Source organism: Notolepis coatsorum (assembly GCF_963971535.1).
Source record: "Notolepis coatsorum genome assembly, chromosome: 7".
Lineage (NCBI taxonomy): Eukaryota > Metazoa > Chordata > Actinopteri > Aulopiformes > Paralepididae > Notolepis > Notolepis coatsorum.
The window spans coordinates 72,685,582-72,713,019 of NC_140171.1; the positions used below are offsets into that span (position 1 = coordinate 72,685,582).

Genomic DNA, 27,438 nt, shown 5'->3' on the forward strand with positions numbered 1-27,438 from the left:
CCCTGCCCACTTTGCCAACCTAGGATGGCTTAGAGTAGACGACAGAGTACAGCAACTTGCAATGGGCCTGGTCTACAAGATACACTATACGACCGGGGTGCCCATGTACATGTCAAAATACTTCCCAAAGGTCAGTGAATACCACAACCACTACACCAGAGGAAGCTCAACAAATCATGTTAAACCCAGATTCGGCTCAAACAAGGGACTAAACACGTTTCGCAATTATGCCACAACAATGTGGAACGCCCTACCCAAAGCTGTAAAGGAATGTGAATCCCTGCCCACATTCAAAACCGCCCTTAAAGAGCACCTACGGGAGGCTGCAATTCGAAACTGGCCACCGTAAATGCCCAAAACCCCCACCACCTCCTAATAGACAGTCTCCTCCCCACCGCATGTATATATTCCCTCCCCGCCGTATGTATATTCCCCTCCCACCCACCCACCCCCTCCTAATGTACAGTCCCCTCCCCATCATATGTATATACTCTGTCAGGATCTAGGGGTAACAGTACTGTATATTTGAATACCGCCTATGTCACAAATGTATCAGTACTAAATACCTATATGTCCCTATGCCATAAATGTCATGTATGTTATGTATGTCATAAATGTCTATATGAATTGAAAATGGGGGACCCTGATGGAAACAAGACAAACGTCTTTCTCAGGTCTGCATCCCCTTAACAATTGTATGTATTGAGCCGTACTGTATTGTACCCATTCTGCAATCTGTTAAATAAAGTTTTCATTCATTCATTCATTGTGTAATGCCAGCTTAGATAGGCTTTTTGTTTCAACTGTGGGCCCACTGTATTTTCTGGTTACATGTGTTGTGTGGTTAAGTTGTGCAGACCGCACGTGTGTATAATAATAATCATTCCCATTGAGTAGCTCGCGGAGCTCGCCAGTACCCTCTCTCTCTCTCCCTGCGGACGAGTGAAAAGTATATTAACCCTTCTACACGTGTAAGATCTAAGTGCCATGCATTGTGCCTTGTATTGATTGCATGCTAACTTATATAGAAGGAGAGGCGTACAAATGGGATCACTGTGTGCGTGTCCATTAATGTGCATTATTGTTTAACCCCTTCATTTCGATTAATGTACATTACTGGTTAACCCCTTCTTATCCACGGCCTATGTATCATTGGGGCAGGTGTTCTGGACAGGTCTCCGTTCGTCAACAAGGAAATGTACTGCTTTGGGGAGAAATTATATCATCTATCACTACTGCCAACGGGTGTGGGAGGGTGTGGGAAGTATTAGGGGAAGTGTGGGTGTTTGGGGAATTACTGTAAGTCGCCCTGGAGGGCAAGAAGGACCAGCGCAGCACCCCTAGGTTAGTAAACCCTAGGCCCCATCCGCTCCCTTTGCTAAATCCCAATTCTAATACCCCTACACTACAGTTCCCACTACCTGGTGACAGTGTACATCTACTCTCATAAAGTAGGGATAATCCACCCTTCTACATGAAGGCAAAATTTGTATTGGGGTTAAAGCAGGTTTACTTCGCTGCTTGGAATCAGAATCAGATCTGCTCTAAAATAATAGGGTGCCTATGGCTGATGCAACAATTATCGATGGTGCTCAAACCTGGAACATCAATAATATCTCAATAGTGTCTGCACCATACATCTCTGCTCAACTTGTGAAAAGCAGCAGCATCAACCTTGTCTGGGATGTATTTGTATACCTACCTACCAGCCTGAAAGCCTCAACCAGACAGAAAAGGGGGAAAGGGCACCAGGAAAAGGGTGGCTCCTTCTACTGTGATGCCAAATAAATGGAAGGACTTCCTTCAATGCGATGAGAACAAAACCAAAAACTGTCACGCAAAGCTGTTCATCTTCCTCTCGCAGAGGGCAAGGAAATGAATGCAACAGATGACTCTGCTCTCTTGCTGAGTCATACTTTGAAGTCTTTCCCAGAGGTGAACAATGCTTTCAATTAACTCATATGTATGTGAAGGATCACCCAATTATACTTACCTATTAAGCCCAAGGATTCCTTCCAACTACTAATTATTGAGGCTTGCCTGCTTGCCATTAAAACTTGGATAGTCGTTGGCCCCCCAAATCAGAGAGGCCTGTTTGAGGACATCTCTCTCAAATGTAATTTGAGTCAAAGAGCCATTTTTGATACCATCCCTCTCATTTAATGCACATATAATTTTTTTTACCAAAATTGCCTTCTTCCATCTCCGTAATATTGCAAAAATCCGCCCTATTTTAACCCTAATTGATGCATTTGTCTCATCACGACTAGATTACTGTAATGTGTTTTTTTCAGGCCTACCTAACTCAAGCCTGAAAAATCTTCAACTTGTGCAAAATGCGGCTGCACAGATACTAATTAAAACTAGAAAATGTGATCATATCACACCCATTCTCTCCCTACACTGGCTTCCCATGCAGGCCAGATGTGACTTTAAAGTGTTGCTCCTCACTTACAACATGTTTAATTTAACAACATTGTGTTCTTCGTTCACAAAATGCGTGGCTCCTATCGATTCCTAGGGTAAAAAAGAAATCCGCTGGCCACAGAGCCTTTGCCTACTGCACTTCTTACCAGTGGAATAAATTCCCTGCCGTCGTCAGGGGCACCTGCTCTGTCGAAGTTTTTAAATCCTCGCTCAAGACCCATCTTTTCTCTCTCTCCTTCAGCCTACACTGACCTCACCTGGTCGGGGATAGACCCTTAGCTTAGTCTGGTTAGTTCAGTTAGGATGTCTGTTTATTGCTCCCATGTCTGCTTATTGCTCCCATGTCTGTTTATTGCTCCCATGTCTGCTTATTGCTCCCATGTCTGTTGATGGGGGATCCCCTGATTCAAACCCCTTTGAATTTCCCATCTGAGGTTTCTCTCCACCAGGTTTCCTATTGCTAGTTTTAGTGAGTCGTTCCTCATCTTCATTGGGGAAAGTCTGTGGGTGTTGCATTATGGATTTTATGGTGGTTTTTGTTCTGGATCTATTGTGATGTTTCGTCTTCACCTGTAAAGCCCATGGGGGCAAATACATGTGATTTTGGCCTATACAAATACATGTGATTTGATTTTATGTATTAGTTATTGCTAGAGCGATTTTGTGGTGCTAATGTACGACTGAACCAGTGAAAGCACGGAATATAATGATGTCAGGAAACAGCTCTAGAGGAGATTACTCCAACACAGACAGCACTCAAGCAGCACATCAAACAGCAGTCAAGCAACACATCAAGCAGCAGTCAAGCAACACATCAAGCAGCAGTCAAGCAACACATCAAGCAACACATCAAACAGCAGTCAAGTAACACATCAAGCAACACACCAAACAGCAGTCAAGCAACACACCAAACAGCAGTCAAGCAACACATCAAGCAGCACTCAAGCAGCAGTCAAGCAACACACCAAGCAGCACATCAGAGGTCAAATCTGACTTCCCTCCACATCAAAAAATAAACCTCATTGTAAATGGCACTATTCTGCATTGTGTATGCACTAACTATGATGTCATTATTTTCTCATAAAATGCACAATTGTTGTGGTTATCCCCTCGACTAAGATAACAAGGTGTGTGTATGTGTGGGGTAGTGGGGTAACACTGACCGGTCCTGCCAATTCTGATCTCCTCTAAAGTTCTGGTCACCAGGAGGAAGACTGACCACAGCACACATGCTATCGCTATGAGGTGGAAGAACACTGAGCCAAAGATCTTCCTCCGCTCGCCTTGTGACATCTGTAACCTCTCCCACTGGAGGACAGAGAGAGAGAGAGAGAGAGAGAGAGAGAGAGAGAGAGAGAGAGAGAGAGAGAGAGAGAGAGGGGGGGGGATGGAGGGGGTCAAGTCAAGTCAAGTCAAGTCAAGAGTTTTAATTGTCACGGCATACAGGTATACAATGAAATGCGGGTGGTCTTGCCCGCAACGATGTGCAATACAGTGGTACAACATATAATAGAATCAAAAAATGAAAAAACAACATTGTGCAGTAAACAGGTAACAGGTAACATGGAGTGACATCTCGGTATCTGTACATAGTTATTTACAGAGCATATGGGACATGCTAGTTAGCTTTGGTAGTGCAATACACTGTTCCTGTTATTCTAATTTAAAGTGTCCTTTCCTTTGGCCATAAGTGTGCGTGTGTGCGACATGAGTGTGTGCCCGCTCATGTTAAAGTGTTAAGTGGCTGCTCGTGTGTGAGCGTGCACAGCGTGCGTGTCGTGTGCTTGTGTGTGGATAGTTCAATGTTCTGAGCACTCAATGTTCATTGTTCATGGCTCTGATGGCCTGGGGGAAGAAGCTGAGCCTAAGCCGCTCTGTCATAGTAGCTGTGGTTCGCAGGCGTCTGCCTGACCTCAGCAGCTGAAACAGGCTGTTATTGGGGTGGTGAGGGTCTTTCATTATCCTGCAGGCTCTGGATTTGCACCTCTTGTTGTATAGAACCTGCAGGGGGGGTAGTGCAATACCCGTGGTACGCTCGGCTGAGCGCACCACTCTCTGTAGGGCCTTCTTGTCCTGTGCCGTGCTGTTTCCATACCAGGCAGTGATGTTTCCGGTCAGGATGCTCTCTACAGCTCCTGAGTAGAAGGACTGGAGTATCTTCCCCGATACTCTGAACTTCCTTAACTGTCTCAGGTGGTAGAGGCACTGTTTCGCCTTCTTTACTACTGTGTCTATGTGTGTTGACCATGTCAGGTCCTCTGAGATGTGGACCCCCAGGTACTTAAAGCTGCTCACCCTGTCCACGGTAGCCCCGTTAATCATCAGTGGTGTGTGCGTCTCCTGCTGTCCTCTCCTATAATCCACGATCAGCTCCTTGGTTTTACCAATGTTCAGGAGCAGGCTGTTGTCCTGGCACCAGCGTTCCAGTACCTCAACCTCCTCCCGGTAGGCCTTCTCGTCGTTGTCCGAGATCAGCCCCACCACCACTGTGTCGTCTGCGAACTTCACTATGGAGTTGGAGCTGAACTTGGCCACACAATCGTGTGTGTAGAGTGAGTACAGCAGGGGGCTCAGAACACAGCCCTGGGGGGACCCGATGCTCAGGGTGATGGTGTTTGAGGTCTGACCCCCCACCCTGACCGCCTGGGGTCTTTCGCTCAGAAAGTCCAGTACCCAGGCGCTCAGGGCGGAGCTCAGACCTAGCTCGATCAGCTTGTCCACCAGTCTGGTGGGGACTATGGTGTTGAACGCTGAGCTGTAGTCAATGAACAACAGTCTCACATAGCCCCCCTTCTGACGGTCAAGGTGCGAGAGGGTGCTGTGCAGTACCTGGGAGACCGCGTCGTCGGTGGACCTGTTTGTCCTGTATGCAAATTGCATAGGGTCCATATCACTGGGGAGGGAGGCACAAATGTGGTCCTTGACCAGCCTCTCGAAACATTTCATGACCACAGAGGTGAGTGCCACCGGTCTGTAGTCATTTGGACATGTTGGGGAGGGTTTCTTCGGTACAGGGATGATGGTAGACATCTTGAAGCAGGCAGGGACCACTGACTCCGCCAGGGATTGATTAAATATGGCGGTGAACACTGGGGCCAGCTGGTTGGCACAGGACTTGAGTATGCGTCCTGTTATGCCATCTGGGCCAGCAGCCTTCCTGGTGTTCACCGCCATATTTAATCAATCCCTGGCGGAGTCAGTGGTCCCTGCCTGCTTCAAGATGTCTTATGGTCATATGGTATGATAGTGTCATACGATATCTAGGTTATAATAGTGTCATATGATAGCAAGGTTATGATAGTGTCATATGATATCTAGGTTATGTGTACTCCACCCATTTTAAGAAGCCTATCTTATTTCTCCACAAACGATTCAGTCCAAAAAACAACAAATAAAACAGTTGCACCAAAGTCCACATGAAAAAACACGTATAAATAAATCCTGTTATTTATACAATTACTGTATGTTGTGAAACAGTTTGGACAGTGCTGTGATTTCTTTTAGATATGGCGTTGGTTCCAACTTCCACAAAAATTGCAAACCAATGCTAATAAGTTCTACTTCCAACCACACTGGAAGTCACGTGACTGTACTGAGTTATCCTGAGAGTTCTCAAATCAATCAACCAATCAACCACCAATCAACCAACCAAATAATCAATCAATCGATCAACTAACCAATCAGTAACTTAATCAGATCAATCACTCAATTGATCAAGCAATCAACTAAGTTGTCTTTGTGTGTGTACCTTGCGTAAAGGTTTGAGATGTGCCTCCATGATGAAATCAAACTTGCAGAGTTCACAGCAGCGGGTGTCTGAGGACTTGATCCACTGGTTGAGGCAGGACTGGTGAACAAACGTCAGGCTACCGGTGCAGCGACACGGAGTGATCAACACAAACTCCTCATCCCCCTCACAATGGCAGATCCTATCACACACACGCACGCACGCACGCACGCACGCACGCACGCACGCACGCACGCACACACGCACACACACACACACACACACACACACACACACACACACACACACACACACACACACACACACACAGAGAGAAGACACACATCCATTGATTGATTGATTGATTGAATTGATTGAAAACTGTATTAACAGATTGCAGAATGGGTACAGTACAGTACAGCTCAATACACACAATTGTTAAGGGGATGCAGACCAGAGAAAGACTTTCGTCTTGTTTACATCAGGGTCCCCCATTTTCAATTCATCAGGACATATATGACATACATGACATACAGATATACAGTACTGCTACATCTATACATTTATGACATACCAGATTTGCAAATACAGTACTGTTTGTGATACAAAAATAGTCCAGAAAAGAGTATATACACTTGACGTAAAAACTGTACATTGGGGGAGGTTTGGTAGGTGGGGGTGGGGGGGGGGGCTGTACATTGGAGGTGGTTCGGTGGATGGGGGGGGGGGGGGGGGGGGGTTGGGCAGGAGGGGCGGGGGGGAACACTGTACCACTGTACAAGCAATTGTACATTGGAATATTGACAACCATACTTGGTCATTTACTGTACATTGGAGGGGGTTGGGTTAGGACATTTACATGGGCCAGTTTCGAATTGCAGTCTCCCATAGGTGTTCGTTGAGAGTGTTTTTGAAAGTGGGTAGTGATTCACATTCCTTTACAGCTTTGGGTAGGGCGTTCCACATTGATGTGGCATAATTGCAAAACGTGTTTAGTCCCTTGTTTGAGCCGAATCTGGGTTTAACATGATTTGTGGAGCTCCCTCTGGTGTTGTGATCGTGGTATTCACTGACCTTTGGGAAGTATTTTGACATGTACATGGGTACCTTGGTCGTGTAGTGTATCTTGTAGACCAGGCCCATTGCAAGTTGCTGTACTCTGTCGTCTACTCTAAGCCATCCTAGGTTGTCAAAGTGGGCAGGGGTGAGGTGGGTTCTAGGAGTAAGGTCAAGCAGTAGTCTGACCAGTTTGTTTTGAGATGTTTGTAATTTTGTTTTTAGCGCCTTTGAGGTGCTTTGGTACCATGAGGTGCAAGCATAGTCGTAGTACCCTTGTATGAGTGCTCCTGCCAGAGTCTTCAGGGTGTTCTTATTTACCAGAGAGGAGATCCGGTATAAGAATCGAGTTCGTTGGTTGACTTTTTTTTATTACATTGGATGCCATTTTGTCACAGGAAAGATTAGCCTCTAGGATGGAGCCCAGGTAGGTAATTTCATCTTTCCTTGTGACAATATTGTCACCCACTGTAACTGAGAAGCCGTCGGTCTTGCTGAGTTTGTTATTTGAACCGAAGAGAATGGACTCTGTTTTGCAATGTGTAATGATAGTTTGTTATCAGCGAGCCATAAGCAGATTTTGCCTAGTTCCGAGCTGAGGGTTTTTTCAACCTGTAACTTGTTCTTGTCAGAGACCAGCAGGCACACACACACACACACACACACACACACACACACACACACACACACACACACACACACACACACACACACACACACACACACACACACACACACACACACACACACACACGCACACACAGGTCAGGTGAAACAGCCATGGAGGAGATAAACACACACACACTGACCTGCAGACCTCCAGCTCAGAGTCTTCAGAGCAGGGGCGTACCATACCTCCATTAACCCCACAGTGTCTCTTTGGTGTGGGCACAGACATGTCCCCGCCCCCTGAACCTTTCTCCTGGTAGCTCTTAGTGATAAGCTCCTCCCCTTCCTCTGCCGGACGGGGTGACTTGTCCCCCTGGGACTTCTGCTCCTCATCTTTCTGCGGGCCGCGCCCCTCTCTCTTCCCCGAGCCTCTGCTCCGCTTCTTCAGGCTTCCCTTGCTCTCCGGCCGCGCCTGGTCCTCCTTCCCCTCATCTGAACCCATGGACTGGAGCTCCATGGCCTCTCCGTTGTCATCCCCACCTTTACCCTGGCTGTCATCCCCTACATCCCGGCTGCTCCCCCTGTGGCACCTCCCTCTCTTGGCCTTCTCTTTGCTCCAACTACGGGCCTCGCGCCGCCCCTCACCCTCGGACGAGGAATTAGAGTGTGGGGGAACAGAGCTCCGGGTGCGCGGTGGCACCTCCCCGCGGGTCCTGGAGGACCGCTCACGCATCTCTCCCCTCTCGCTGCGGTCGGAGCTCGGGCTGCGGTCACTCCGGTCGGTCGGGTCCTGTTTGGAGTTGGTGTCGCAATCGCTCTCCCTCTTCCGGCGGTGTCTGCGTTTCACCTGCTTCTTCTGACTCTGGGCGGAGGAGCCCAACGTCGTGCTGTCGATGGCCATCACGGCCGTGGTGCTGTGAGCCGTCCCCTCGGATGCATCCTCCTCCAAGCCAGCCAGCTTGCTGTGAGCCGTCCCCTCGGATGCATCCTCCTCCAAGCCAGCCAGCTTGCTGTGAGCCGTCCCCTCGGATGCATCTTCCTCCAAGCCAGCCAGCTTGCTGTGGGCCGTCCCCTCAGACACATCCTCCTCCAAGCCAGCCAGCTTGCTGTGAGCCGTCCCCTCGGATGCATCCTCCTCCAAGCCAGCCAGCTTGCTGTGAGCCGTCCCCTCGGACGCATCCTCCTTCAAGCCAGCCAGCTGGTCGGAACTTGGCGCACGTACATACGATAGTGAACACACATACAGACACACAGAGATGGAGACATGGAAAAACAAGAGTTGTGAACATGAGACAGACGTGATGGAGGTGAATTCAACTCAACAGCTGTAGTGGAATCTGGAACTACTACACAGTCTGGCTGGATGTCAGACCGCCATACTACCTGTGGAGCCATGAGTCTATAGCTTCAGGTTTGAAGAGTCATGCTGTGCATGAATGAATGAATGAATGAAAACTTTATTTAACAGATTGCAGAATGGGTACAATACAGTACGGCTCAATACACACAATTGTTAACACTTTCCGTGCCAGCCTCCGTGTCCTATTTACCCTGTTGAGTGCCGACGCTCTATTCAATGACAGAGCACTCGCATTTGTGAACGCATAAACTATTATGGCTATGTGTCTAATACGACCGTCGCTTATCAATGACTTGTTTGCAGTCAACATTGTCGAAACTGATTGTTTTTTAATTGGTTCATTTCCGTTTTATACCATTTTGAAAAACGCTAGTTTTTTTTAAACTTTCAGAAAAAAAAAGATTCTGCAGGAATCGCGCTTTACTGTAATACACAAACACGTTGTAATTTTTCGGCCTATTTATGAATAGGTTTCAAATAAACGCTAGATTATCGATAGTATATGTGTACTTATGCACGCTATAGAAGCGGGCTGAAAAATCGATTATCTTATTTCCTGATCAGCTACACACACTCACAGCCACACACACACATATGGGACACGTTAATATATTGGTGAAAACAGCTCTTATTATCCCAATACTGGTAAAATAGATTCCTTACCTCAGATCAGATGTTCTCCATAAAGATTATTCCAATTCCTGATCGCCATTCCAAATATCGATCGCGTTTATTGATCCAACGCTTGGTACTGGAAACATATATTCCACGCTGTTCTGATGGTGGGCAATGACTGGGATCATCTTCGGTTACTTGCCTGACAAGTAAAATGTGGAATCCGGACTCTTTTTTTCCCATGCGTTTCATTCAGTCTAATCCAATGGGGTGCAGTACCATCCGGAGAGACGATAGGGGGCGGTATGTTCCCAATTCGAGCTCAGAGAGAGTGCCAGTGGTAACGTGAGGCTAGATTGATGAAATATGAATGGAAATCGCTAATAAAAAAAATAACGATTAAAAAACGGCATATCTCGTTTCTGGCACTCAACGGTTGGCATGAAATAACGAATTATGCCGTGGCTGGCACTCAAAGTGTTAAGGGGATGCAGACCAGAGAAAGAAGTTTGTCTTGTTTACATCAGGGTCCCCCATTTTCAATTCATAGTGATAGTGTTGTCTCGTTCTAGAGGCCTCTTGCAGCCTTAGCTTTTCTTACATGCACATGGGCCACATTTGCCCAAAGATCTGTGACACAAGAATAATATGGACATTGTGAGACATGTCTTCCCAAGGTAGTCCCACGTACAGCAACCTTTATGCAAAATAACCCTGCTTGGTATTGCACTTTGTTTACATTCTTTGTCTTGGTCTGATGTGTGGGTTGCGGTTGAGTGGGGATAGGTTGCTATTGCTGGCCACAACTCAGGCTCTCCCAAGAGAGGTCTGGAGAAATTCACAGTATAATGAGTTACTAAACTCACACACATCAAACCAAAACAAGAAATGTAAACTTCAAGCTGCACTCTTTTGCTTAATGTATTGAGCATAACAAGAGACATATGGAGATATGTTTGCAAGCTCACATAAGGGTGCATACATGTGTAGCACACACCACAGATTAGGGATTATCCTGAATCCGAATATGAATTTGGGAAAGCATGGATAAGGAGATGGACACTGATTTTTATTATACAGATATTAATCTTGTTATCCGGCAAAAAAATCGCGTATGTTAATTCATTGGACGCCGACAACGCTTATATATGTTTGTCTGACAACCGTTGAATGCCAACCACGTATATATACGTTATTTGATCGTTGTTTCTTTTATTCGATATTTCCATTCATTATCCATCCAGGGAGCCTGGTGATATCATGGGGCTGAGTCTGAGATCGCTAAAGTGCAATACCGGCTGCATCCTACCAGGCCGCGGTATCGAGCACCATTTGACACCTTGTGTATTGGGCTGTGCATCGATGAAATACCTCCGGGCGCTCTTTTCTACTAACCTGAACCTAGGGCTTCACCCGATCGCATAGAATCGTTTTCGGGACCACCGATTCATTATGCTGTGGTGGGTTATGTTGTGGGCCAAATGGACATACGATCTACCAGATGGCAATCAAATAATTGGAATATTCTTTTTGGAATCCCACCGGCCACAGGTAAGAGCAATTTAACGTCAATTTCAGCTTGATTGTGCCTTGTTTTCATAGCCATCGCCCTGATCAGCGTATGTTGTTGTACTAACAAATGCTGTTATTGACAATCAATTCATCAGAAACGACCCCCCCCCCTTTCATGCATTCATGATGGAACATAATACCGATCATATGCATTTGAATTTTTTATTCTAGTGTGTGTAGGGACGAAATGCCAATGGATATAGTATAATACACATCGTGGGCTATTACTAGCTTCCCAGGAATTACCATAGACCGCTCTAAAACCATACTTATATTTACCTTGGTATAAAATGGGAATGTATGGATGGAATTTTTTTTTCTTTTTCACATATTGAACGATAGATACTCAATGTCAAATGGGCCATAGTATTGCATCCATAGCTATAATATAGAATATAGTTATAGCCCTGCAAACAAGGTGACAGACTCCATTGGTTTAATGCGTGGCAGCGCATAGCCATATCCCGGAAACAGCGTGGGAGCCAATGAGTTAATAATAATAATAATAATAATAATAACTTAGTTTTATATAGCGCCTTTCAAAAGACCCAAGGTCGCTTTACAAACAAAAAAACAAACAAAAGTAACAAACTTAGTGGACAGACACAACATACAAAGTGGTAAATTAGGGGTTAAAGGCCAAGTTGAAGAAGTGGGTTTTGAGGAGTTTTTTTTAATGAGTCCAGAGTTGGGGTGTTGCGGAGTTCTACGGGGAGGGAGTTCCAGAGGGTGGGAGCTGCCACACAGAAAGCTCTGTCCCCAAAGGTCTGCAGTCTGGTTCGGGGAATGGAGAGCTCCATTGACACAGCACGCTTCATCTAGGTACCTGCTACTCGCCTTCAAAAACGATAGGACTGCCATCAAAAACTACGTGTAGGACTGCCCTGTCTCTTCGTTTTGACCCACGGAAATATTAATAATAATCTTTGGAAAGGTGCACGTCAAAGGAGAGAAAGTAAAAAGGCTTGCATTTTCTCAAGTTTTCTCTCCTACCTCAGCTGCTACATGACGAGCTAGGTCTCCCCGACATCTTCAAAGACCTAGAGAAAACTTGTCTTCGGTTAACCTGCGCCCCCAAAATTGGCCATTTTAGTTTTAGTTTTTGAGGACTGCATACTTTCTTTGCAAACCAAAACAACATACTTTATACTTATAGCACATGCATGAACCTGGTCTCTTTTGAAAGATGATATTCTGGAGTTTCTGATTCCAGAAAGAAAATTCATTTTTAGTGCTAATGAAATAGAGTAACATAGGTATGAACTTGAGTTGTAGAAAAACTTGTTACTCAAGTTTTTCTGTAGTAGTTACTAGTTAGTAGTCCAGAGGTAGTATTTCCCCAGAAGGTGGTATGGCTTACAAATCCATACGGACCCATACCCTGAAGCCTTATGTAGTACATGTCCAAATTTCATAAAGATCCATTCAGAAATGAGTGATTAGGAGTGATTTTGGTAAACTGTGTACAAAAGAAAAACTCAGTTTTCTCATAGACTTCAATTCATTCGGCTGTTTTTCTCTTCCTGTTTTCGCTTGTTAGTTTTTTGTTGTTTCATACATCCCCATGTGGGTATCATTGGAAAGCCACACTCATTGGCTACAACCCTCCACAATCATGTTCGAGATCGCCAAATGATTGACGGAACTAGAGCCCCAAGAGTCGGGAGTGGTATTTTGCGCAATACCGTGTACTTTGCACAAGCCTCAAATACCGGCATGTAACTCGAGAACCGCTGAACGGATTTTGCCGCTATCGACAGGCAACAAATAAGCCTTCAATTCGATATATATATTGTATTACAAAATATGCACACCCGAGCCACTAGAGGTCGCGGGGGGCGGGGACGCTCTCTCGTTGTCGGTACACAGTGTGAGAAGAGCATTTATGCAGGTGAAAACCAGAAAAGCTGCTGGCCCAGATGGTATAACAGGACGCATACTTAAGTCCTGTGCTAACCAGCTAGCCCCTGTGTTCACCGCCATATTTAATCAATCCCTGGCGGAGTCAGTGGTCCCTGCCTGCTTCAAGATGTCTACCATCATCCCTGTACCGAAGAAACCCTCCCCAACATGTCTCAATGACTACAGACTGGTGGCACTCACCTCTGTGGCCATGAAATGTTTCGAGAGGCTGGTCAAGGATCACATTTATGCCTCCCTCCCCAGTGATATGGACCCTATGCAATTTACATACAGGCCAAACAGGTCCACTGATGATGCAGTCTCCCAAGTACTGCACAGCACCCTCTCTCACCTGGACCGCCAGAAGGGGGGCTATGTGAGACTGTTGTTCATTCAAGTCAAGTCAAGTCAAGAGTTTTATTTGTCACGGCATACAAGTATACAATGAAATGCGGGTGGTCTTGCCCGCAACGATGTGCAATACAACATATAATGGAATCCAATAAACAACATTGTGCAATAAACAGGTAACATAGTGGGACATCACGGTATTTGTACATAGTTATTTACAGAGCATGAAGGACATGCTAGGTCCCTTGTTAGTGCAATACACTGTTACTATACTATTTTTAAAGTGACCTTTCCTTTGTGGCCATAAGTGTGGGCGTGTGCAGCATGAGTGAGTGCTTTCTCATGTTAAAGTGGCTGCTAGTGTGCGAGCGTGCACAGCGTGCGTGTCATGTGTGTGCTAATGTGTGCTTGTGTGTGGAGAGTTCAGTGTTCACTGTTCATTGTTCAAGGCTCTGATGGCCTGGGGGAAGAAGCTGAGCCGAAGCCTCTCTGTCCTAGTAGCTGGTGTTCGCAGGCTACAGCTCAGCGTTCAACACCATAGTCCCCACCAGACTGGTGGACAAGCTGATCGAGCTGGGTCTGAGCTCCGCTCTGAGCACCTGGATACTGGACTTTCTGAGTGAAAGACCCCAGGCGGTCAGGGTGGGGGGTCAGACCTCCAACACCATCACCCTGAGCATCGGGTCCCCCCAGGGCTGTGTTCTGAGCCCCCTGCTGTACTCACTCTACACACACGACTGTGTGGCCAAGTTCAGCTCCATAGTGAAGTTTGCGGACGACACGTGGTGGTGGGGCTGATCTCGGACAACGACGAGAAGGCCTACTGGGAGGAGGTGAGGTACTGGAACGCTGGTGCCAGGACAACAGCCTGCTCCTGAACATTGGTAAAACCAAGGAGCTGATCGTGGATTATAGGAGAGGACAGCAGGAGACACACACACCACTGAGGATAAACGGGGCTACCGTGGACAGGGTGAGCAGCTTCAAGTACCTGGGGGTCCACATCTCAGAGGACCTGACATGGACAACACACATAGACTCAGTCGTAAAAAAGGCGAAGCAGCGCCTCTACCACCTGAGACAGTTAAGGAAGATACTCCAGACCTTCTACTCCGGAGCTGTAGAGAGCATCTTGACTGGAAACATCACTGCCTGGTATGGCAAAAGCACGGCACAGGACAAGAAGGCCCTACAGAGAGTGGTGCGCTCAGCCGAGCATACCACGGGTATTGCACTACCAACCCTGCAGGCAGTGTTGCAGTGCTGGTATAACGCGGTATAACGGCGTTTTACCTCGGTCACTGAGGCTGAAGTACGCGCAATCGCGCACGGATATGTTCCCGCGTGTACGCGCAGTCACGCACACAAAAATCCGCTGTTCCCATTCGTTGTAACTAAGTATCGGCTTGGCCCGCGGCCACCGTTTTTACATAACAAAAGCACAGGTAGAGTAGGCTGACCAAACGTCCTCTTTTGCCCGGACATGTCCTCTTTTCACGCCCTGTCCGGGGCGTCCGGGGGGGGGTTTATTAATTCATCTAAATGTCCGGGGTTTCACTGTTTTTCAGTTTCAGTTTCACGGCCCTTTGCGAGCATCTGAAGGCTCGGGGCTGCATTTTTCGCTGAACATATAAATTACCGAATAAAGCGCTATTCGTTGCCGTTCGAATGCCATCTGGATCGCCAAAATCCGTGCCTCGGTTCTCGAGTTACATGCCGATATGTCAGGCATGCGACTTTTTACATGGCATTATCCAACCGGACTCCCGGAGAAGCATGCAGCTGCAGAGCTGCAGAGCCAGCGGCGCTCTCTGGGCCGCGCGCTGACGGCCGCGCTGTGAGGCAATAGTATCCAGCTGCAGGACGAGAGCACCAACACTCTCAGGACCGCAACACTTTAAGGACCCACACTTTAAGGACCCTCGCTTCCATTGGCTGATTTGGGTCACATGACCGTCCCACCCAATGGCTGAATTGATTGATTGATTGATTGATTGATTGATTGATTGATTGAAAACTTTATTAACAGATTGCAGAATGGGTACAGTACAGCTAAATACATACAATTGTTAAGGGGATGCAGACCAGAGAAAGACTTTCGTCTTGTTTACATCAGGGTCCCCCATTTTCAATTCATCATAACATATATGACATACACGACATACAGATAGACAGTACTGCTACATCTATACATTTATGACATATACCAGATTTGCAAATACAGTACTGTTTGTGATACAAAAGTTTCATACGCTGCTACCTTTTTCAGCTTCTCTATTTCAAGGCAAAAAAAAAAAAAAAAAAATCTGTGCCAAAAAAAACTGTGCGCGTGGAGCGTTTGACCTACTGTCAATTTGCCACTGCACTACTGCCTGCAGGTCCTATACAACAAGAGGTGCAAATCCAGAGCCTGCAGGATAATGAAAGACCCTCACCACCCCAACAACAGCCTGTTCATGCTGCTGCGGTCAGGCAAACGCCTGCGAGCACCAGCTACTAGGACAGAGAGACTTCGGCTCAGCTTCTTCCCCCAGGCCATCAGAGCCTTGAACACTGAACTCTCCACAGACAAGCACACATGAGCACACACACAACACACACACTGTACACGCTCACACACTAGCAGCCACTTTAACATGAGCACACACACACTCATGCTGCACACGCTCACACTATGGACACTTTACAGAAGGAAAGATCACTTTAAGAATAGTATAGCTTGAGATCGTAAATAGCTCTGTAAATATCTCATGTACAAATACCGATATGCCTACTTTGTTTACTTGTTTATTGCACTATGTCGCACTATTGGTTGGACTCTTATATTATTACTTGTATTTGCACATCGTTGCGGGCGAGACCCCCCGCATTTCACTGTATACCTGTATGCTGTGACAAATAAAAACTCTTGTATCTTGTATCTTGAAAGTGCCGGTGGGCAAATTGTCCTCAAAAGGGCCCAGGCTCATCATCATGAGTGATGCCTGTCAAATTGATTCATTATTATTGATTATTTTCACCGCATACATACACTTTTGGAGACCTATTTCAAAACCCACCCAGCATGCTCCCCGCCTCTACATTATTGCACTAAGAGCAGTCTTCAATGATGCCAATTCCAGGAATATGATTTATAACCCTGGAGGAAAATGAGCCTTCTTACCTGCATATGTCCTGACAAGATGGTGTGACTGGTGTTGTAGAACTGCTGACCTGCAACAAACAAGAGACTCAACTTTATCTCTCATGTGTGATAATCAAGCACTAATACACTATTAAAAGATAATTTACATTTCTTCACATTATCTTTTCTCAAGAGCAGCCAAGTAATATTGGAATGTATGGTTTGGTTCTTTGGTTCTTACAACACAAATATCAGTCTACTCTTGGGCCAGAAGAACTATATGGATATTGTATAATAAAATACTTAATAAAACAACTAATCAGCAATTAGTCAGAAAAGGTAACAGCATTTTCTGCAGTTTGACATGTAGACATTGGGGGAATCATTGTAAAGCTCCCACTTTATATTAGAGTAAATACTGTATATTTATTTAGAGTAGATTTATGTCTATCTCAATTTAAATGGCCATTTATACTAGGCCCATAATTTTCGTCTCCCTGTACATGCTCCCATAAAATCTGTGAACATGGTGTCAACTTCCACAGCTATGCTGATGATACCCAGTTTTATATCTCTGTGATGTCAGATGTGGCTGGTGCTCTACATCCACTCATAACATGTCTGTATTGTATAATGGACAAACAGCAATTTTGAACAATTAAATGAAGATAAGAATAAGATGTTCCTTTGTTAATGCCCTTGGGGAAATGCAGGTGTCATAGCAGCGTGGGGGAAAGGAGGTAGCTACAGGCAGCATAATAGAAGTGACAATAAAATATACAGAATAAAAACAGATAGAAGGTATAGAACAAAATAAAACAGAATAAAAAAAAAAAATAAAAGTGATGGTCTGGTCAGCTGACGGGTGAAACATATGTATACTCTATCAATAATAATAATAACTAGACAATTCCGTGCGGGGGAAATTGTGAAAGTGTGGGTGACGCCTGTGCACCGTCGGCCAACGGGAGAGGGTCTCTCGCGAGTCTCTATGACAAACGGTTCAAAGGATACAAAAAGGGGGCGTGGCCTAAGGATCGGGGGAGTGGTCAACATAGACCAATGAAAGAGGATATCCCTACTGAGTGCAATGACACAACCCGCAAGTCGCATAGCACTATTACACTATTACACACTATTACACTATTACACTATTACACTATTACACAATATTACACTATTACACTATTACACACTATTACAATATTACACACTATTACACTATTACACACTATTACACTATTACACTATTACACACTATTACACTATTACACACTATTACACTATTACACTATTACACACTATTACACTATTACACACTATTACACACTATTACACTATTACACACTATTACACTATTACACACTATTACACTATTACACTATTACACACTATTACACTATTACACACTATTACACTATTACACTATTACACACTATTACACTATTACACACTATTACACTATTACACTATTACACACTATTACACTATTACACACTATTACACACTATTACACTATTACACACTATTACACTATTACACTATTACACACTATTACACTATTACACACTATTACACTATTATACTATTACACACTATTACACTATTACACTATTACACACTATTACACACTATTACACTATTACACACTATTACACTATTACACACTATTACACTATTACACACTATTACACTATTACACTATTACACTATTACACACTATTACACGATTACACACTATTACACTATTACACTATTACACACTATTACACTATTACACTATTACACACTATTACACTATTACACACTATTACACTATTACACACTATTACACTATTACACACTATTATACTATTACACACTATTACACTATTACACTATTACACACTATTACACTATTACACATTATTACACACTATTACACTATTACACACTATTACACTATTACACTATTACACACTATTACACTATTACACACTATTACACTATTACACACTATTACACTATTACACTATTACACACTATTACACTATTACACACTATTACACACTATTACACTATTACACACTATTACACTATTACACACTATTACACTATTACACTATTACACTATTACACACTATTACACTATTACACACTATTACACTATTACACACTATTACACACTATTACACTATTACACACTATTACACTATTACACACTATTACACTATTACACTATTACACACTACACACTATTACACTATTACACACTATTACACACTATTACACTATTACACTATTACACACTATTACACTATTACACTATTACACACTATTACACTATTACACACTATTACACACTAATACACTATTACACTATTACACACTATTACACTATTAGACACTATTACACTATTACACACTATTACACTATTACAAACTATTACACTATTACACTATTACACACTATTACACACTATTACACTATTACACTATTACACACTAGTACACTATTACACTATTACACACTATTACACTATTACACTATTACACACTATTACACACTATTACACTATTACACACTATTACACACTATTACACACTATTACACTATTACACACGATTACACTATTACACACTATTACACTATTACACTATTACACTATTACACACTATTACACTATTACACACTATTACACTATTACACTATTACACACTATTACACTATTACACACTATTACACACTATTACACACTATTACACTATTACACACTATTACACTATTACACTATTACACACTATTACACTATTACACTATTACACACTATTACACTATTACACACTATTACACACTATTACACTATTACACACTAATACACTATTACACTATTACACACTATTACACTATTACACTATTACACACTATTACACTATTACACACTATTACACTATTACACTATTACACACTATTACACTATTACACACTATTACACTATTACACACTATTACACACTATTACACTATTACACACTATTACACTATTACACACTATTACACACTATTACACTATTACACTATTACACTATTACACACTATTACACTATTACACACTATTACACTATTACACTATTACACACTATTACACTATTACACTATTACACACTATTACACTATTACACTATTACACTATTACACACTATTACACTATTACACACTATTACACTATTACACAACATTACACACTATTACACTATTACACACTATTACACTATTACACACTATTACACTATTACACACTATTACACTAGTACACACTATTACACACTATTACACTATTACACTATTACACACTATTACACTATTACACTATTACACACTATTACACACTATTACACTATTACACACTATTACACTATTACACACTATTACACTATTACACACTATTACACTATTACACTATTACACACTATTACACTATTACACAATATTACACTATTACACTATTACACACTATTACACTATTACACAATATAACACTATTACACACGATTACACTATTACACTATTACACACTATTACACTATTACACTATTACACACTATTACACTATTACACACTATTACACACTATTACACTATTACACACTATTACACTATTACACACTATTACACTATTACACTATTACACACTATTACACTATTACACTATTACACACTATTACACTATTACACTATTACACACTATTACACAACATTACACAATATTACACTATTACACACTATTACACACTATTACACTATTACACACTAGTACACTATTACACTATTACACACTATTACACACTATTACACTATTACACTATTACACACTATTACACTATTACACTATTACACACTATTACACTATTACACACTATTACACTATTACACACTATTACACTATTACACAATTACACACTATTACACTATTACACTATTATACTATTACACTATTACACTATTACACACTATTACACTATTACACACTATTACACTATTACACAATATTACACTATTACACTATTACACTATTACACACTATAACACTATTACACTATTACACACTATTACACTATTCCACTATTACACTATTACACACTATTACACTATTACACCGAGTACAATGGCACAATCCGCAAGTCTCTACGACAAACGGTTCAAGAGATACACTGAGGGTGTGTGGCCTAAGGGGGCGTGGTCTAAGGATCGGGGGAGTGGTCAACATCGACCAATGAAAGGTGGTCAACATGGACCAATGGCACAATCCGCAAGTCTCTACGACAAACGGTTCAAGAGATACACTGAGGGGGTGTGGCCTAAGGGGGCGTGGTCTAAGGATCGGGGGAGTGGTCAACATCGACCAATGAAAGGTGGTCAACATCGACCAATGGCACAATCCGCAAGTCTCTACAACAAACGGTTCAAGAGATACACTGAGGGGGTGTGGCCTAAGGGGGCGTGGTCTAAGGATCGGGGGAGTGGTCAACATCGACCAATGAAAGGTGGTCAACATGGACCAATGAAAAATGAAAGAGGATATCCCTACTGAGTACAATGACACAACCCGCAAGACAGAAGGCGCTGTCCAGCAATTCAGTACTGCAACACAGTGATGGGCAATGATGGGTTAAGTCGATGAGGTCATTGGCAGGTCAGCTGAGCCATGAGCCCTGAGCCTCACAGCTGTTAGGCTGAACCAATCAGCCACGAGCCACACAGGTGATGCAATCACAACACAATGACTTGCAATTTCTGCATTTTCTTTGCATGACTGCATTGTCACGTTGATTAAAAGAAAACTATAAGAGATGAAGCGTTGTGACTCGCACAGGACCACTACAACGAGTAGGCGAAGGGTTGTGTGCGATATTGTGGCATTCGTGCGATATTGTGGCACTCCTTCGGCGATCGGAACAGAAGGGTAAAAAAGAGTGGGAAAAAAGAGATTCCTAGAGTGGATTTGCATGGCGGTCAATGGAGAGGAGAACCTTCAAAGAAATGGTCGTCAGTTGAGATAGAAATGTCCAATTCCATTTATTTTTGTTGTGTTTGTTTTATTTCTACGTCCAAAATTGAGATCACTCTCGCAATTCACCCAAGGTAGTGGAAAAAAGATTATTTCAGCTCCTGCACTCTAAGTTGCAATGCATTTCCAATGGGACCGAAACTTTACCGTTTAAAGTCGATTCGTAGCCAGACGGTGCGGTGAAGCTTTACGAGTTCGAATAGCGCTGTTGCCATAGGCAAGCCGCTCGTTTTGATACCTTTCACGTGTATGGGGCGCGAACGCTCTGGCACGAGTTGTGTTTGCAAAATCGGTGGAATAAAGAAGAAAGAATAAAAAGACGTACAATAACGAGTTGTGTTTGCAAAATCGGTGGAATAAAGAAGAAAGAATAAAAAGACGTACAATAACTACAGTGTGGGTGGCAACCTGGTCACCCACACTAATAATAATAATAATAATAATAATAATAATAATAATAATAACACAATGTGCCCAGAGTCCATGCAGGGTTCAGTAGTTAAGAGTCCAACAGTCCATGGTTGTGGAGCCTGATGGCTACTGGTACAAAGTTAGGCAAATTGATTTGACAAAATGACATCCAGCTGTTTTAGTTTGAAACTACTTTTAGTCAGGGAGTGCCATGGTTTCTCCATAGAGTCACAGTTGTACTTTTCGAGCGCAGCAGCTCGCGCAGGTTTGATTGATTGATTGAAAAGTTTATTAACAGATTGCAGAATGGGTACAGTACAGTACAGCTCAATACATACAATTGTTAAGGGGATGCAGACCAGAGAAAGACTTTCGACTTGTTTACATCAGGGTCCCCCATTTTCAATTCATCATAACATATATGACATACATGACATACAGATAGACAGTACTGCTACATCTATACATTTATGACATATCAGATTTGCAAATACAGTACTGTTTGTGATACAAAAGTGTCCAGAAAAGGAGTGTATATACATTTGGCATAGAAACTGTACATTGGTAGGGGGCAACTCAGTCACATGATTCAGCTGGTATTGCTGATTGGCTCAAACACAGTATGTTTATAAATAAGAAACCTGTCTATTCTCATCCTCCTCTCCAAAACCTCCTCTAGCTTGTCCAGTTTTACTCCCACTATGGAGCTAGCCTTCCTCACCAGCAGAAGAGAAAGCAGTGACCCATGTTATTAGTTCAAGTGGTAAATGGGAAAAGCTTTTAAACAAATTAGGTCACCTTGCTCTACAGATAAAACCGTCCATAACGAACTAGGAGTTATTGACTTTGACCTAAATTATTATGAGTAATTCTTAATCACATTATGAGTTATGAGGACTGCTTTGTAGGGATATGACACGAATGAGACCTTTTTTATTAATACAAGATGCTGTTCATTCTCTCTCGCCTTGACTATTGTAATGCACTCCTTTCTCATCTAAGCGATGTGGTCATATTACCCATATAGCCTTATACACTGGTTGCCCATTACGTTTAGACTTGATTTCAAGATCTTACTGATCACCTTTAAGGCTTGTGTTGGACTAGCTTTCTGTTTTTATTTAAACATCCCCTCCACACGTGTTTTTAATAATACTTACATTTTTGTTCTCCTTTTCCACCTAAATGGCTTGCCAAAAATCTGTTTCACTAAGCATATTGTTATTTGTTATTTGTTATTATTATTATTATTATTATTATTATTATTATTATTATTATTATTATTATTATTATTATTATTATTATTATTATTATTATTATTATTATTATTATTATTATTATTATTATTATTATTATTATTATTATTATTATTATTATTATTATTATTATTATTATTATTATTATTATTATTATTATTATTATTATTATTATTATCATCATCATCACTATCACTATTATTATCATGATAGATGATGGTCTGGTTACCTTGGAGACGTTGCTGGATCGACTCCTAGACCGGCCAGAGCCTTTTCCCTGCAGGCCAAGAGAGAGAAGGAAGGGCGGGGGTGGAGGAGAAAACAGTTAGAACATGCTCCAGTCCAGAGTGCTTTCTTTTTTATGCCTATGACATAATACCTAGCTGTTATGCAGACACACTCTATCACAAGCGTCCGAATGCATATGAGGCTGCACTAGTCTGATTTATGACACACAGGTACTGTATGTACTGTATGTATACCCCACAGCGCATTACTTCAACCATCCTATCAAATAACAGAATAACACAACAAAAATGTAGGCCCATTTCTCCCATGTTTATGTTGTTTAAGCTGTTGTTTCTATAATATTGAAAATAAATCTATCAAATCAATAATTTCAGGAAGTGGAAATCAAAATACTCTTTACATACATAATACATACTTTTGGCTTTAGGAGCTTTAAGATAAGAGGTAATTGGCAGTGAAGGTTCAATAACAAATTATTTCCAGTTTCTATGTAAATTTTTAATTGAGAGAGATCCAAATGACACCACCCCACCCCCTGACCCTTCATCATTGTCAAAAGATATCGAATTATATCATAGACAATCCTGTGTTTGATTGGCTGAAACCCAAGAGTCACGCTCGTCCATGTGCGTACACTCCTTCACTTTGACCTCTGGCAAAATCAACAAATCCTCTTACCCAGTGGCCCCGCTGGGCACTGCCGACACTGCACCGCAATGTGTCTCTATTTACGGAAACATTAAAGCGCTTTTCTCAGATCTCCCAGAATGTCTGACCTCAACTGGCCTCCCATGACATCACATTCACATTGAGGCCATTTTGAACATTTGCCGCTTACCGCTAGCCTAGAAAAGGAGGAAACGTCAGCGGTGAAACCTGGTCTTAACCAAGTATTGGGGAATTTAAATAAACAATGTTCTGATGAACATACATGTCAATTAGGGATGCTCGATATTGGCTTTTTTTACCGATACGATATACCGATATTGTCCAACTCTTAATTTCCGATACCGATATCAACCGATACCGATATATGCAGGGTTTCCCCCCCCAAAAAACTGAATAATTTCAGGTAATTAACATAACATATATCTTGTCATGGAATTAACACAACATTATGCATACTTTTGACAATAAATAAAATCTGAATTTGTTTGCTTGCCTAGGTAAATAAAGGTGAAATAAAGAAAAAAAGAAAAAATAATATTTGTTTTGAAAACCGATAGGCGGCGGGTATATAAGGCCAGGCTAGGCTATGCCGACCCAAACCAAACATTATTATAGGCAGCCTAGGCTACGATATTGTGTGTGGGCTGCTGCAGCCCGGTGGTGACAATACGCAAGGGTCGGCCAACCAAGGTGTCAATGGCAGTAGGTGTGGTGGCCGTTTAACATTCCAGACTGCAGGCAGTAACCAATCACGCCGCATCATCAAACTAACCGATGCCAGTCTGGTCTTCAAAATCCTCCATGGTCTAGCCCCACCCCCACTTTCCGATTTTTTCACCTCCAGGTTCACCAGAACTGTTGTACCGGGTGACTTGGCTGTTCCATTAAGGACAAGTACATTTAGCAAATCAGCCCTCTCCGTGAGAGCTGCCAAGACCTGGAACTCCATTCCAAGTTCACCTGTGCTTTTTACCTTGTATACGAACGAGTGCAGAAGCATCTATCCTAACAACCGCTTCATAACATTTTCTGATGACACTGCCATTTTAGCTCTAATTAAGAATTACAGCTGACTATTATTAGGAAATCCAGAGGTTTGTAAACTGGTGCGACAATAACTGTCTGGTTTTAAATGTTAAGAAGACTGAGGAGATGGTGTTTGACCCCAGAGGTGTTGGGGACCACAGGCCTGTGGTCATCCACACACAGTCCATCTCACAGGTCTCTTCATATAAATATCTTGGGATTTTTGTCGATAACACACTAACCTGGAACACCCATGTAGATAGCCTGTGTAGCAGACTACAACAACGACTGCACTTTCTACGTTGCCTTAGAGTGCATGGTGTAGATCAAAAATTTGAGAGTCTCATCAGATACGGTATTACAGCTTGGTTTGGTAACCTGTCTGTACAATTAAAGTCCAAACTGGTCCGTCTGATGCAGACTGCATGGAAGATCATAGAGGTGAAAGGTCACCCATCCCTGCAGTCTATTTTTGAACAGGCTACTCTAAGGCAAGCCAATAGAATAGTCTCGGACCCCTCCCATGTCTTACATGCCGAGTATGAGCTGCCCTCTGGGAGGAGGTTTAGAGTTCCACGCTCTAGACTAAATAGGTTTAAAAACTCCATTATTCCGATCTCAGTTAAACTTTTAAATAGTGCCAGATAAAGGGCAACTATCAAACGGATATTTGGTTGCTATATTATCGTGTATACTATAATATTATAATATTAATATTATATTATTTGTGTATACTATTCCAATTTTGTGTTGCCAGACATCCTGCTGTGCAGGTACTTTACTGTATCTTTTATATTGTGTATTGTTTGGAGTCAGTTGTGCTGTGTCATGTCTGTATGTATGTGTCTGTGGTGTAAGCCCAAGACAAATTTCCCAGCTGATGGGACAATAAAGTGACTCTTGACTCTTGACTCTTGACTTGTTACATGCCGCCTGGGCATAACACTGGATCACCTGAGGCCAAGGGCTTGCTCTACGAGGGCATTATGAGACTGAGTCAGAGTTAATCAAACTGTGGAAACTACTATGTACATTGTTTTCAAAGTATGATGAGATCCAAATGACGGAAAACGTTTCCTTCATTGCCGTCGGCACAGCAACTTGTGAACGGTCTTTCCCAATGAGGCGCATCCGAAACTGGCTAAGAAGAACAACAATATGCGCCAGGAGAGACAGTCAACTCTGAGTCCGCTTCACATTGAAAGTGATCTCACAGACAAACTTAAAGAAGAAAAGATCATTCATGCGCGAAATGTTGCATTTTTATTTTGTTGCATTAAGGTAAGACAATGGTTAATCATATTGGATGCCTTCATTTGAACAATTAATTTGCACTATATGAAATGAGTGGGGCTCACTGTAGTAGCCTATAGTGGGTGTGTGTATTGTATGAAATCAGAACCTGGACAGCACCGTTTGCGTGCAAGCAAAAAAGAAAAAGGAAACATTTTGCGCGCTCCGCGCAGGTCCTATCCCATCTATAGCCTACCCTAATGTCCAGCTCACCCGCCGCCTATGCCGATACCGTTAATTTCCGATATCACATTTGAATGCCAATATCGGCCGATAATATCGGTAGGCCGATAATATCGGACATCCCTAATGTCAATGATGTGACCTAGATAATAGGTTTACCAGCCTCTGCAGTCCATTGTCTCCTCGGCTTAACCATCTCTGGAAATGTCCAGGTTTAAGGTTTCGCTCTCTCTACCTCCTCTCGAGTCACATAGCCTACACAACCGACTAGAGTTGGTGTCGGAAACTAAACATTTAAAAACTTTCCCAGCTGCTTTATCTGTAATACCAGCCAAAATTATTTCAGAGTAGAAAAGAACCTTAATTTGGTTAGTCACTTGCCAAAGTGAATCGCAAGAATGGAAAATCTGACCAGCTACAGGCTAAATGTACCCGCCTGTGGCTGGTGGTAATTATAGGCACTCAAAACTGCTCAGCAATGTTTAACTAGAATTTTTCTTTATAATACATACATTTTACATTTAGCTTACGCTTTTACCCAAAGTGACTTACAGATTGTGAA

The 27,438-nt window shown here is 42.6% G+C and overlaps 1 protein-coding gene across 1 annotated transcript in view; it reads right to left on the reverse strand.

The window, feature by feature from the left end:
• The window catches only part of marchf1 (membrane-associated ring finger (C3HC4) 1), a gene marked incomplete at both ends in the record, with an annotated part of 55,906 nt that overhangs the window by 4,394 nt on the left and 24,074 nt on the right, over positions 1-27,438 (reverse strand). Inside the window, 3 exons of the mRNA XM_084318303.1 lie at positions 3,591-3,735; positions 6,176-6,356; positions 16,783-16,832. Of these exons, the coding sequence (XP_084174429.1) occupies positions 3,591-3,735; positions 6,176-6,356; positions 16,783-16,832 (376 nt within the window). The remainder of the gene's footprint in view (positions 1-3,590; positions 3,736-6,175; positions 6,357-16,782; positions 16,833-27,438) is intronic.